Consider the following 14,081-nt stretch of genomic DNA (forward strand, 5'->3'; position numbering starts at 1 on the left):
GGGGCCGGTCAATGTGGCATTGTGAGAGCGTGGGGCCAAATATTATTTTGACTGCCATTCACCTCATACTTGGGGCCAGTTTCCAGTCTAAACTTCTTGCGGATTTCGGATCGACCTCTCTCAAGATTCCAGTAGTATTGGTCTTACATCCTGCATTTCAACATGACGTTGGTGGATCTGATCGCCACTGGCATATTATCGGCCAAGCAAAGTTTTCTGCCTGACCTGTTCCAACGGGACAAAACATGTCAGCAGATACTTATGATCACAAATCTAAATTACGAATTTCTATCATTAGGAAAAGTGCAGCAACTGGGTTCCTTTCCGTTCGAATTAGGTTCAGAAGTAGTGTTTGAAGCTTGAAGTGCCGAAAACATATTCCTTTTGACGGGCCAAACTCGTAGCCTCCCTCTCTTCCCTTTCAGAGACTTCAATCGACGGTTGGTTTGATGGTCACTCAAGACACGTTCCGCACGGCCATTGGCGCAGTCCTTCTAACCCTGTCACTGCGCATGTCCTCAGTCAAGCCGTCCATAGCGACTCGTTATGAAAACAACCACGATATTCCACATCCAAGAGCTCGTCATACATCTAAGAAAGGAGTTTTTTTCCCACTTATATCGCTGCTCGAACTTCTTCAAAAACTGCAGGATTTTTGAACCTGTTGCTGAGGATGTATCATGACTTGGGTGTCGCAAGCCGCTCGAATACGTCAGAAAGAGGCGTCAGACATCCGACGAGGACTATTATGCAAGTAATCTTTAAAGCCACTATTCTATTGAAAGCCTCGCTCTCCGAGATGTTAGTACCGCATCCAATCCTGGATGTGTTTGTAAGGTTGGAGGAAGGTAGGTAAGTCGAGGTAGAAAGTAGCAACTTTTGGGTAAGAGCCGCAGAACTAAATAAAAGCAAAATTGCGGTTTTGGCAATTTCTCCAAGTCACATCTCTTTTTCTTCCATTTTCGGTCGCAAAAGCTCGACATACCAGCGATCGCAGCCAGCCACAAAATCGGTGAGAGTAAATGAGACGTGGCACGGAAACGCCGGACTTTGATGCTAGCGGTGAAGGCCCTCCAAGCTCCGAGCCAATCATGTCTCAGATTACTAATGATTTCTCGAAGATTCGCCCCGACTTCACCGAATAGCGCACGTTGCTGACCTGACGACTCCGCCCTTCACATTGGTTCGGCACCTTCAATCGCGGGGGAACCACTACCGTTGTTGGCATCGCTAAGTCTCAGCCCTACGAAAGGAAAGCACGCAATTCGTTTTCATACATCATCATGAGCGGATCAAGTCTGACGTCGGCCACGGCGTTCTCGCCGTCGCTGGAGGCCATCAAGTTGGCCGCCAGCATGTACAATGCTGCGCGCGAGGGCAACAAGACGGTGCTGAAGGAGGCTCTCGAGGATGGGCTTCCGCCCAACTTGACGAATGAGAAGGGAGACACCTTGGTTAGCTTCCCCGAACGCCATGCTCGGCAGTTTGCAGCTTCACTGCCGGGGGCTTCGGCATATGGAAAGCACGGATGGCGGTAGCTAACACTCGTTGCAGTTGATGTTGGCGGCATACTACGGTCACGCAGACACAGTGAAGCTCCTGATTCAACATGGAGCGGACCCTAACAGGTTGAACGACAAGCGTCAGAGCCCTATCGCGGGTGCCGTCTTCAAAGGCTTGGATGCAGTGATTGAGGTAAGTGAGAACGTCGGGGCGATTGCCTGGGATTCACCCATCGTGAAGCATCAAAGAAATGTTGGTGCCACGGATACCGGAGCTTGACGGCTGACGAATTCGAAACAGGTCCTCTTGGATGGCGGTGCTGATCCGGACTACGGCAAACCTTCGGCCATGCAGTGTCTGTCCATGTTCAACGCGGAGGCGAAGTGGAAGGACAAGTTCGAGTCGGCGCCAGGCCGAGGCAAGGCGAAGGCCGTTCCGCAGGACGGCGCCGAGGAACGCGCGCCTGAGAGATTCAAGGCATGAATGCTGGTGGGAGAGAGATTAAATCATCCGCAATTTTGATGACTGACTCATGGAAACTTTGTGACGGATATGGCTTTTCGGGATTCATCGCGCGAGCTGGAGTTGGGCAAGACATTCATTGATTTCATTCAAAAACATGCAATTCGTCTCATTCTAGACGAGTAGATGCTTCCTGGACCAGAACGGTCTCACAATAAGATACAGCTTGGGAAGGTTGTTGGCGTGCCAACGTCCAGTGTTTATTTGGTTTTTGTTTAAACTGTTGCTTGAGTTTCTACGATTTCTCCACGTGGTGTCCTAGTTCACTCCGCAAGATCCCACAGGGGAGCAATAACCCGAACAGCATTGGCTGTTCTGTCTGCAGGCTGTGATTCGTGCGCACGTTAGCAGCAACGTAAACATCGAGCAGAAGAATCGCGAGACATCTGAATAGGTCCTATTATGACTTACTGTCGCCGAATTTCTTCTTTCCAACACATGAGACGACTGGGCCACGACGGGCCTCGAGCTTTGCAGGGACTGGCTCATTTTGATTGCCCGCCGGGACAGCCGCAGCGAGGGTCGCGAACAGGAAAACAGCGTTGATGAACTTCATTTTTATGTTGGTTAAAGAAACAGGATTCTCTTTGTTGTGAGCTCTGGGTCAAGTATGAGAAAGAAAAGCTTATGTGAGATGGCAACATTTCAATGCTGAACAAGTGATCCAGAGGCTAGATTTATAGATTTCACGGTTCTTTACAACGACGCGTCACCATTGGATACGATTAATTGCAACCTCAATTGCAGAAGAACATGCCTAGCTGAAGGGAATGATTCATGTTCAAAAACCTTCGCAGATTAATTTTGACCGACTATCGTGGACTTGAAGGCTGTAGTTGCGATTGACCTTCGCGTCGATTTAGCCGGCGATACAGCATTACGGCAGTTTCAAAATGCCTACGTGTACTGCGCGCTCATTTGGACTGAGCCCATGCAAGCAAGTGCGAACAGCCGCCGGCGATGTTCCAGGCAAATATGTAAGTCGCCGCCGGACATTGGCGCGCCCTAATATTACTGGAGATGCGCCCTAGTCAAATCGCTTGCCAGGATGTTTCACTTGGAATCTGAACATCAATTGACCCTCTTTACACGACGTTGGCACAGTTTCAATACGAATACTCGTCTTTCAAGTTTCATCCACCAATACCAAAACATCCGAATGTGGGAACCTGTAAAACTCTCGGCGCCGGAGGCTAAGGTTTGATATAGGCGCTGTAGAAAAATACCTAGGTCTGTTGTCTAGCGCATTTATCCAACAAGCTTTCATTTAGTTAAAGTATATGCGGGCAATCATAGAGTTCGACTAATCAACTAGTATTTTTCCGGTCCCCATAACTCGATGTCGTCCTACAGTTTCCTTTTGTTGCAGAAATGGCTTATAGTTCCCGCGGCCCCCGAATAAGGTCGGGATTTGAATTGCGCGGCCAAGATTCTTGGATCACCGGGTGATCTGCTCTCACGCCTGCCGGAAGGCTGCTTGAAAGACACAGTCTCAGGGTTCGATTTCATCTATCAGAGACAAATTCGCTCGCTGAATTATCTGAACACGCAAACCCTCTTCACATCATTCAGAGCAGATTTCAAGTTAATTTTCACCAACGGACAGGCCTAGTCTGGGAATTGTAGGTAACACAAGAGGTTTACTTCGCCTGATAAGGCGAGTGAAGGTCTGTTCTGAAGGCAATGAGCACGCACAGTGAAGCTTCTGGTTTGTTCTGGGCGCCAGTTCGTCCTGTAAATCAAGGTTTGGGGACCACATCAGCTTTCTTTGCAGATCACAAGCTTTATTCAGACGGAACTAGATGCTTCTTACCCCGCATGCGCATTCAATACCCTCGTCTTCGTTTCTGGTCAAGCCGGTTGGCGCCCGTCGGCAACATTGATTGGCATAGGACGAGGACTACCATGAACCCTGTGTTGCCTGCCCGACTACACTAGATGTTGCTGATTCTCAAACCTAGAACGCGGGCAAAATCACGAATTTCAACATCAGCAAGAAGGTAAAGCAACGAATAGTCCATGCCTTCGATATGAGTGAGCTGAAGACACAATACACAAGGTGTCTTCCTTGTAACCTAAGTATGATCCGGGCGAGGGGAAATGATGTTGTAATTTATCAAAAAGTCTGCGAGAGAACTACGGAAAGATACCACTATGTCAACTTGAACCAATTAAGCGCTACCCACTGGTCTTCTTTGGTCTACCCGCAACACCTCGTCCTGCTTGACAAGCATTGACATGTTGGATCTGCTTGAGATGGTTGCTCTCCGTACCTCCTTTCTCACAAATACATCGAAAGTTGGGCTTAAGGTACGCGCAAGTCTTTCCCCGAGAGATGTTGCTCAGGTGCCGTCGATAATGATCCTTGCGTGGAGTGAAGTAACCGCATCGACATTCGTACGACTTGGTTGCGTGTCCGACATGAGCCTTTGAACGGTAATGACGCCGGAGATCCTTTGGGCTTGCGAAATACCGGTTGCAACCCATTGTGCATGCACATCTCTGCTTTTGGTTGACTTCGGAAAGCAGATCCGGGTGTGGCGCGGTTCGAATATCTTGTAGGCTAACGCGTGCCGATGAAGTAGTCGACGGTGTCTGGGGCTCAAGCTGACCTGAGCTATCATCAGACGGTGCATTTGAATTGGCAAGGCTCATTTCCAGCGTCTTCCGATCAAGACATTGTGCGGCCGCGGGCATAGATCGAGAGCGGTGAAAAAACGGCCATACAGGTGGTGTAGGAAAAGTCGGGGTCTCTACCTGCACCAACAGGTGACCGAAGAAACTTTCCACATCTTCAACGGCGGCGGCGGCACGGTGGTCGATTGAGTACGATTTTTCAAGCAGGTCACTTTCCAACGTGGCTGGACATAGTGAATAATCAAAATTGAAATTGAAATTGAAACAAAGATTGGGGTTTTCGTAGACGTGTGTAACAATAGCAGAGCTTTGCAATCCAGGTTCTTCTTGACTGAGCGGAATTTGACAAGCGCGGGGTACCGAGATCCCCGCTCTTTGAAGTTCGTTACAGAAGAGATATGCAGGGTACTGAGAAACTACAGTGTTTTCGAGAGAAAGCTGCGCTGAAAGCAAAGATCGGTTACTTCTTCGAATTATCGGGACTGGTTTCAGATGAGGACGGGTGCGCGTGCGGGGGATGAGCTGTTTATGAGCCTCAAGGTCATCGCGCTTACGCCGACTTGAAGGGCTTGGTAAATTGGCCCCAAATGGCTTGGTCTTGAAATGGCGTAATGCATCAGATCTGAAAACTGGCCCCAAAGAGGCCAAATGCTCTTATTGGTTGCATGGTGCTGGTTTGGGTTTGGCACTGGGAGCACGAAGTGTCAGCTTGCAGCCTTGCGGTCGATAAGCCCGAATGACTGGCCAATACAGAGACTAATTGGCCCCTTTCTTGCACTTTCACTGAAATGAGGCGACCAGCTTACGTTTGTCTAAGTCTGGGCATGCAAGTCATTGGCAGCAGGAAGATTATTGGTTCATCGTTAGAACCAGGTAGACCTATTATTTTCGCACTTGATGACCTCTGCATTTACATCCATTCTCGAACCCTCAAAGCAGCCATGGCTGGAACTTCCAAAGCCTTCAACTAACGGAGAGAGCAAGGACTATCATGGTCCGTTTGTTTTGAGCAAAACCGAAAAGCAAAGGGCAAAGAGGCAGCGCATGAGAGGCAGGGCAAATGTACAAACTAGGGATGACTAAAGTAACTGCACGTTTTATCTCCAGATGGGCGGATGAGGCGTTTTTTTACATGTTTTGCTATTCAATACGTCAATTATTCACTAGATTAAGAGTCACTCAAGTGCTTCTGACAGCAGCTGTGCAGTCTGCGGGTTTCCTCTTCTGTGGTACCGACCGTCAGGAACGACCCTTTGATGATCAGAGGGCACTGCCATGTGGTGCGAATGGTGTGTACACATCCTACTTTTCTCTCCCAAAATTAAGAACGAAATCTTGTATTTCATATCACAGACCGTTTTTGGGCCGCTGAACAGACGATTCATCAGGTGACGTTAAGATCATCGTGTCAAGAGGAGCAGAGGCTGTTGCTCAAGCTCAGGTGTCGGAAGATGCTTCAACCTAACATGGCAAGTTACTTTGGGAACAACAGATAGTCAATCTCAGTGAAAGCCAGAACGTGAGTGTAGCTCAATTCAATCTGGCTGGACTAGTATATCCCTTAATTAGTTCGTGCAAACAAAGACCCAAACCAGCTTGTCCCCATCATACGACCTGACGTCACTGAGATATCTCACCTCGAGCATTCCGCATGATCAATGCTGCGTCAACACAGATGATAGCTAGAGTCATCCTGGCTCCCCTCGAACCAGATTGCACTGGTTTGGTTCCTAATATCGCTATCCACCCGGCCACACAGCCCCTCTCAGGATGCAATTTCTTCTCCGTCAATCGGCGGGGTAATGATGATTTTAGCAGCTCACCTCTTGCATCTCACGCCAGCAATTTCTGATGTGGTATGGACTCTAATCGGATGATATTGCTAGGCCTCATCGCGAGGTCCTGGGTTGACTAGGCAAGAAACGCTGATGTTGATTGGACGCAAGCTGTTAGTTGATGTGGTCGGGAGCGCGGCTGTGTCTTTGATTGAGAGCTGAGAAAGGCGGGGCGGCAAGACATACAAGTAGGATTGAGAAAGGCGGCAAACTCAATTCCAAAGCGTGTGCTGCTTGACACCTTTCAATTGTGACGGGACCGGCCGCCAAGAGTCAAGTGTGGGCAGCTGAAAATTCGAGATTATGAACCCATCTCATCGAGGCCTGAGACATAGACCGTTTAGCGGCCCCATAGCTACCTCAACGTCTCCTCCGAATGTACTTACGGTGCAAGTACTGTATCTAAGTGGCGCGGACCCTGGCGTCTGGTTTACTAACGGAGGGGGGCCTCTGAAAACCGCATCTAGAAAACCTCGACGATATATGCTAGCTCTCTGCTGGTGGCTGTATCATGGTCATTATTGGGAAGTCTCCTACTAGCCGTACCTGGCGGGATCTAAAAGATTCGTGTCTCGGGTCTCACAGTCCCGTGCCACCCCGCCGTCCCGGTGTAGATCCCATAGTAATCGATGTAAGGACAACGCTAGCTCTATGACGTAAAGGTAGCAGGCCCCGCTGTTTCTACTGCTGTCATCACATATCGAGTGAAGTTAGCACAGTCTATCTCATACAATAAGTCAAACTAATTGCTAATTACTGTTATGATGATTATAACAATGTTACGCGTGTCCATCATCTTCATCTTCCCGAAAATCAGTCACATCGAGATCGACGCAATTAGGAATTGACGTTGATCTGGACAGCGGTGGTCCAGAAATGGTACTCCATGCAATGTCGAAGCGTTATTGCCACGAAGCCCATATCGTTAGCCTCTGGTATTGCCGATTCAGCCACTAGTGATGGTAACGGGCCGCTCCGGCAGTCTTACATTGCCCCGCAATTAGCGTCAAGCTGTTCTAATGACTGATTGGTTGTTGTAAGTAGGCGCGTGAAGTTGGCGGATAGCATAGTATGTGATACATTCCCACGATCAAGCCGCCGCACCGCGCTACGCACAAAACTAAACACCTGTCCATTCCATTTTGAGGCATTCGTCCTCCATGTTTCGCCCTGAGATGCTTTGTAATTCCAGAGCTAGCGAAACATTCCTTAAACAGTGAGGTGGACATGACGAGAAGGAGGTTGTAAGACATGCAGTCTGTTGGTCAGTTCAATGGTATCGGATACGAGATGCTATGGATGACGTGAACCTGTCTTACCATGTCGAGAGCAGACTCAATCCTAGCATAGTGTGTTAAGGAACTTGACTACCCGAAAGTTTAATGTAGGTCGGCTTGAAGCATTCTCGTAATTTATCCAATCTGATTAGAGTGCGAACGTACCGCGACGGAGCGGAATGGTTTGGTGTTTGATTCCTAACTTACTTTTACGTCCGAGAACTGAGAATCGTCGTCTGGGTGGTCTTTCTGTTCGCAGTTGTTGTTGAAAGCTTCCAGCTCGCTTCTGTGATAGATCATCGTTGATCAACGCCATTTCGAACCACCAAGAACCGCAGGGTCTGACATCATGGGCTTCACACTAGAGAATGACGCTGTACGAGAGATAATTGATGGCTGCTTCCTCTGGCGCGGATTATCCGGGTTAAGACCCTTTGCTCGGCTACATACGAGTTCTCTATTTGCAATAAGATCTATAAAAAGTGAGATCAAACCGAGTAACGATAAAAAGTTTTCTCACCAGAATCATTTAATCAATTACTGAACCACCTTTTACATTCTCCTCAACATCTTCACCATGGTTTTCCAATTCGACAATACCGCCAAAGACAACAACGGCGCTTACTATTACAATGATGGAGACGTCAAGGTCATTCGTGTTCCTCTTTCCAACGAATGTTACGGTGACCTTCGCATGGACCACGAGCAGCTCAGGGAGTGGTTCGGCATCAGCAACGACAATTTGCCTGATCTCCCAGCATACTATATCAGCCCCCGTCTTGACAGTACTTGGGAAGGCTACTACAGAGATGGTACAAGGAGAGGTTGGTGGAGAGTCACTGGAGACATTGTGGCGTACAAACCAATCGAATGGGTTCCGTCTGTCGCAAGGATTCGAGACTTTCCCAAGAATAGCATCGTCACGAAGATCGAAAAGGAGCGGGTGGAGACTACCACCACGAAACTGTATGCAAAAGCAGGATTCGCTCTAGAGATCTCAGGCGGTGGAAACTTCATGGGAATGAAGGCCGAAGCCAAGGCAACAGCAGAGACAGGTGTCGATTTCGAGCGCGAGGTCAAGAATGTCGACAAGTACACCCAGGAAGGAAAGGTTGGCGACGAACCGCTTGTCGAAGTTGCAGTCGGGCTTATGCTTCGTGTTGAAGAGGTTTATAGCCACAGTATCAACGTCTGGGTCGATGACCGACAAAAAGGCGACTCAATGGGCTGGTCTGGTGGCCCTGGGTGGAACGATATCTGGATCGCCTCGCGAGCACTCAGCAGGGTTAGCGGTCTTCAATTCTCGAACATCAGGATGAGTGGGACTGGGCATTCCTCGGGACTCTATGTCCAGACTCTTCCTGTATTTAATGACAAGAAGGAGTTGGAAGACATAAATATTGCTCTGAGCAACAAGGGTTGGGTAGACTGGTATGCCTACACGGTTGGGAAGAAACAAAAGAGTTCGGGACGCCAGCTTTTGGCTTACCCGAACTACAACCCGTCAACGACTCTGATGCCAGTCAACAAGGCGCCTCCCAAGGCATAGCGGAACGGCACTGGTCTATACACGCTGCACTGGTTACAAGCACACGGTCGCTTCATTTTGTACTCACCACCACATTCATTAAACAACGAAAGATCAGGTCCATGGACTGGTGCCCAATGCAAACTTTTGATGGCCTGTGAATATGTCGCCTTTTCCTGGTGTCCAACTCCGGCCACCTAATCAATGTCACAGGGTCAGAGCACATATGAACACGGTCCGACTTGATACGTGAGAATAGGTAACGATCTACGTGATAGCCGTCTCTACTACTTATCATTATACCATATTAGGCATCAAGTAAGACATGTCCAGCTCGCCCGCGGCCCCAGCCGAATCTGCATGTGATAACCCATTCTCTTATCCGAGCCAGGCAAGTTGAGGGCGATCTGAAAGTACCCTGCATGAGATCATCAGCGACTCGAGACTTTTCCAGGGACTACATGTATAAGAGGGGGTACGGCCTTCGATTCACCTCTGTTTAAATCCCCAGCATTCGTGATTACTCCATAGTATCATCATTCTAGCCGCTGTTCTTCATCTTAACCATCAACAACTGAAGGCGGAGTGATCAAGAGGGAAATGGCACGCTACTCTCGGTTCCTGCTTTTTCGATTTGTTCTCCTGCTCTATGTTTGCCACTTCTCATGTTCTTTGCACTTGCAGCAATCATACAAACAACAACAGCGACTCATGACTGCCGAGACCAATGATGATCATTTGATGCTTATTGGCGCCCGGGGAAAATGCTGGATGCGGCTCGGATCTTGGTGCTTGTACAAGTGTTATCCCAAGAGGGTCATCGTACACTCCGTTGCGTTGACAGCGTCCACCCCGCAGTTTTTAGCCCGAAAAAGGCAAAAAAAGGGGCTTTTTACCAAAAAACCACCAAAACGCCCTAAACTTCGTACACTGATACCTCTATGCGTACGTAATGCGTGTAAATGAAATATATATCAATCGATAGCCCTCGATTAGGTGATTATAATGATATCTTTTTTATTCTCGCGCATTGCGTCCGCATAGAGTTATCTAAGTGTGAAGTTAAGGCTAATTTTAAGGGGTTTTTAAGGAGGACACTGTGAACACTACGTACAAGGGGTTTCGTTTTTTCTTTTCAGCGTTGCGTTTAGTGTCCGCTAGCCTAAAAACCCCCTAAAACCCCCTAAACTTCACGCTTAGATAACTCTATGCGTACGCAGTGCGCGTAGATAAAAAAGATATCATTATAATCACCTAATTGAGGGCTATCGATTGATATATATTTCATTTACACGCATTACGTACGCATAGAGTTATCTAAGTGTGAAGTTTAGGGGGGTTTAGGGGGTTTTTGGGCTAGCGGAAAATTTTCCTTCCGGGTCAAACTTGGGGGCGGACGCTGTCAACGCAACGGAGTGTACAAAACGCCTCAGGCCATCTCGGGTGGAAATGGGACCTCGACAACATCAAGCAGGAAGGTATCGCACCAAAAGTAAAAGCCTGCATTGAAAATTCAGATTCTATCACCGAGGTCAAGCGGGTGGCGAATGGCAGCAAGGTTGTCGCGATCGTTGGCAGTGCGGCCATTGTCTTTGATGTGCCATCCGCCTCCAACCACAACACACATCCAATTCGCTTCGCCATTTGTGTAAAGGATACCCACACACTGGAGTTACTGCCGAACGATTTTCTCGCTGTCGCAACGACTGGAAAAGCTCAATCAGACGGCATCGAGATCTACGACCTTCGCACCTCAGCTCCTCGTGTCGACAGGCCCGATCCAACCCCCGTACAAACTATTCGAGGTTTCCCGGCAGTACATGGCCTCCTATGGGATGAAAAGGATTCCAAGCTATGGGCTGTTGGAAACGACAAGTCTCCAGAGGGCGATGAACGTAGTCAGGGAGTATTACGTGGTTTCTCCTTTGCACCGAACTCGGACCGGAGTACTGTACTACAGGCTTCCGATACAGCAAAAGACGAGTTTATCATTCGTCCCACAGATCGATTGACAGTGGAGTGGGGGTCGGAAACTAAATGGTGGAACGGCCCTCATGATCTTGTCGCTATTCCTAATAGCCGCAAGGTCCTGGTTACAAGTGACCTGAGTATCGTCGGAGTAGATCTCGAGTCACGGGGTTTCTTGGATGAGTCCGAGGTGAACAAGACGTTGGAAGGCTTCACCCCGATGGGCAATCGGCATGGACTTCCGAGATCTGATATCAAGAGCATGAGCATCAACGGACAAGGCCAAGTCTTATATGTTCAAGCGACATGGAGACAGTACTTTAGCGATGTTGTGAATGTGATACAGGGCAAAAGTGTTACCAAGGTAAGAGTGGAGCATAATGTATACAAGGCACGTTGGTTTGCAGACATCCCAGGTTGGCCTGCTGCTTAGGATAGGGCAGAAATGTTGCAATAAGTCGACAACCTTTTTAACATGCGTCGTAAAGACCACCTTACAAGAGTAGAGTGTCTTGATATGCCGTGGTTGTGGAACAATAAAATGCAGTCGGATTTGACGATTGGCACCGGAGAGGTCACATGCTCTTGTTGGTGCAAGTTTGACCCTCGACACTGAAAAAGTGTCAGCTTGCAGCCTTGGATTCGATAAGCCTGAAAGACTGGGCAATGTGGAAACGAATTTGCATCTTGTTCGCATCATGTTTAAAGTGAGGTGACCGGCCTACATTTATCTGAGTCTGTGCATCTACCCCTGCCAAGAATTATCAGGATTTTGCCTCAATCGCATCAAACACTACAGAAAAGCAAAGAAAAGAACAGGAAAGTAACGTAGAATAGGACAAGAGTGGACATGGCCGTAGTCAATTAAGGTAGTGTCACAGAAAGGATCAAGAGCGTCCGAGACTCCGGATGGATAGAATACTGTTAGTTGTATTTTGAGATATATTCAAGGTATCATGTTCGTCGTCTATTTACACCCAAGGAAAAGATGCATTTAACTCTAGTGCTTTCTCTATCCGTCTAGTTCAATGCTCCAAATCTAAGGAAACCCAACTTGCTGACAAAAGGAATAGAGTAGAGGATCGGCAGCCATCCCAGAGTGTAGATGTGGAAGGCCATGCGGTCAGCCTTGGTAGAGTGGTCGAAGAGCAGGCGGAACGAGACGTAGCCGCCCATCATGACCGGCATGATGTACTCAAGGGGGGTGCACTGCCAGTACGCGCACAGGGCCATGGACCAGAAGACGATGAAGAAGGCGGTGAGGAAGCGGCAGGGGACGTCTCCCATGGCGAGGGGCAGGGTGCGGCGTCCACGAGCTCCGTCGCCCTTGATGTCTCTGAAGTCCTGGATCTGAACGGTAGTGAGGGTGTTGAGGCCGAGCAGGGCGCACCACTCGTAGCCGGCGCGGGCCATGTTGTTGGAGTGGGAGGCGACACGGGTGGCGCCGAGCTGGCCGGTCGAGTAGAAGAGAGCATTGATAATGTTCTTGCCCCACCAGGAGCTAGCGCCGACGTAGTCGTAGACCCAGGTCTCGGCCATGAAGGCCAGGGCCTCGGGGAAACCGCCGAGGGCGATGCTAGCGACAAGGAGGAGGACGGTGGCGACGACGTACCACTTCTGGGCGTCCTCGATGCTGAGCCGGCCGGAGGGGATGGCGCGCCAGGGCTTGTTGATCTTATCTTCTTCGACCGACTCCGGGTCCTTCTGGTTGCTGAGGTCGAAGTGGAAGACGTAGAGCCAGATGCAGAGCAGGGCCCTCGGGAAAGAGGCCGCGACGTCAGCCCAGCTGGGGGACTTGACGGTGACGCCCCCGGACGCCAAGCTCAGCATGGCGAAGAGGACGACGGGCAGGACATAGGCCTTGATGTTGCTCTCGGTGATGAGGTGGGCGAGAGACAAGGCGTCCTTGACCTTGGAGATGGCCGACGTAGGCAACCTCGCGATGGAGGACGTCGGGCTAAGGGTTTGGACAGCCATGATGCTTTGCGGGAGGTGAAAGATGACGACGACGACAGAAGTTCAGAGACTCGCAAGTCGAAGACGGAAGGGCCTGATGATGAATGAAATCATGAAACAACGGCGCCAGATTGCCGATCCGAAATCCTCCTTGGACACGCCATCTTCCCAGTTCCCTGGGTCTCTTCATCATTTATAGTTCACGCCAGGTGGATTAATGTGGATAGTCGCAATATCTCGGGAGACTCTGAATCGACCTACCGCTGAAGCCGCTCACAAAAAAGATACGACTGCGACATGGTAATGCCGCCATAGGTCCGCCAAGACCGGGGGGTGTGGACCTCATTTGGCGTGTCGGCCCATCTGGATTCAAGGTTTTTCCCTCTCTCGCTCTCTCTTCATTTTGTAGAACCGATCGTTTCGGGTTTGCGGTCCGCGTTTGTTAAATGGTTATTGGTATCTACCGTCTGCTAGCTTCTTCGCTTGTTACTACATATAAGATTGAACGCTTTTCCATGATGTTTGGTCCGAGTCTGTGCCTTCTGAAGTTCTGCCTCTTCGTTCTCTCCCTGACCTTGCTGTCTGTCCCAGCCCCCCGGCTCTGGTTTTAATGGCCACCGTTTTGGCAGGGTAACCAACCCGCTTAGGGTTACATGCTATTGGGAAGTTTGGTTCGCCCGCACATCCACCTCGATGCTTCTGACTTCCTCATTGATCCTATTCGTTTGGAACCCTAGGCTTGGCCCAGAATTCTTCAACGGTTTAAAGCGGGAAGCGAGTGCGGAATGGGGGCTAGTTGCGCCACGTAGCGCCGAAATTTCTGCTATGGGCCGGGGTTGTTCTCGTCCGGGCTCG

At 49.4% G+C, this 14,081-nt stretch overlaps 2 protein-coding genes across 2 annotated transcripts; one reads left to right on the forward strand and one right to left on the reverse strand.

Annotated features, from left to right (window-relative positions):
• Nucleotides 1–1,283: 1,283 nt before the first annotated feature.
• CGCS363_v002232 (putative ankyrin repeat protein) lies at nt 1,284–1,986 on the forward strand (the record flags this gene model as incomplete). The annotated part of the gene is made up of 3 exons (XM_036634081.1): nt 1,284–1,454; nt 1,555–1,695; nt 1,804–1,986. The coding sequence occupies 3 exons, from the start codon at nt 1,284–1,286 to the stop codon at nt 1,984–1,986; spliced, it is 495 nt and encodes a 164-aa protein (XP_036499881.1).
• Nucleotides 1,987–12,290: 10,304 nt separating this feature from the next.
• On the reverse strand, nt 12,291–13,247 carry CGCS363_v002233 (Fumagillin beta-trans-bergamotene synthase; the record flags this gene model as incomplete). Its single annotated transcript, XM_036634082.1, has 1 exon — nt 12,291–13,247. The coding sequence occupies one exon, from the start codon at nt 13,245–13,247 to the stop codon at nt 12,291–12,293; it is 957 nt and encodes a 318-aa protein (XP_036499880.1).
• Nucleotides 13,248–14,081: the final 834 nt, after the last annotated feature.

Source organism: Colletotrichum siamense (assembly GCF_013390195.1).
Source record: "Colletotrichum siamense strain Cg363 chromosome Unknown KSG_Cg363_contig02, whole genome shotgun sequence".
NCBI classification, from domain to species: domain Eukaryota; kingdom Fungi; phylum Ascomycota; class Sordariomycetes; order Glomerellales; family Glomerellaceae; genus Colletotrichum; species Colletotrichum siamense.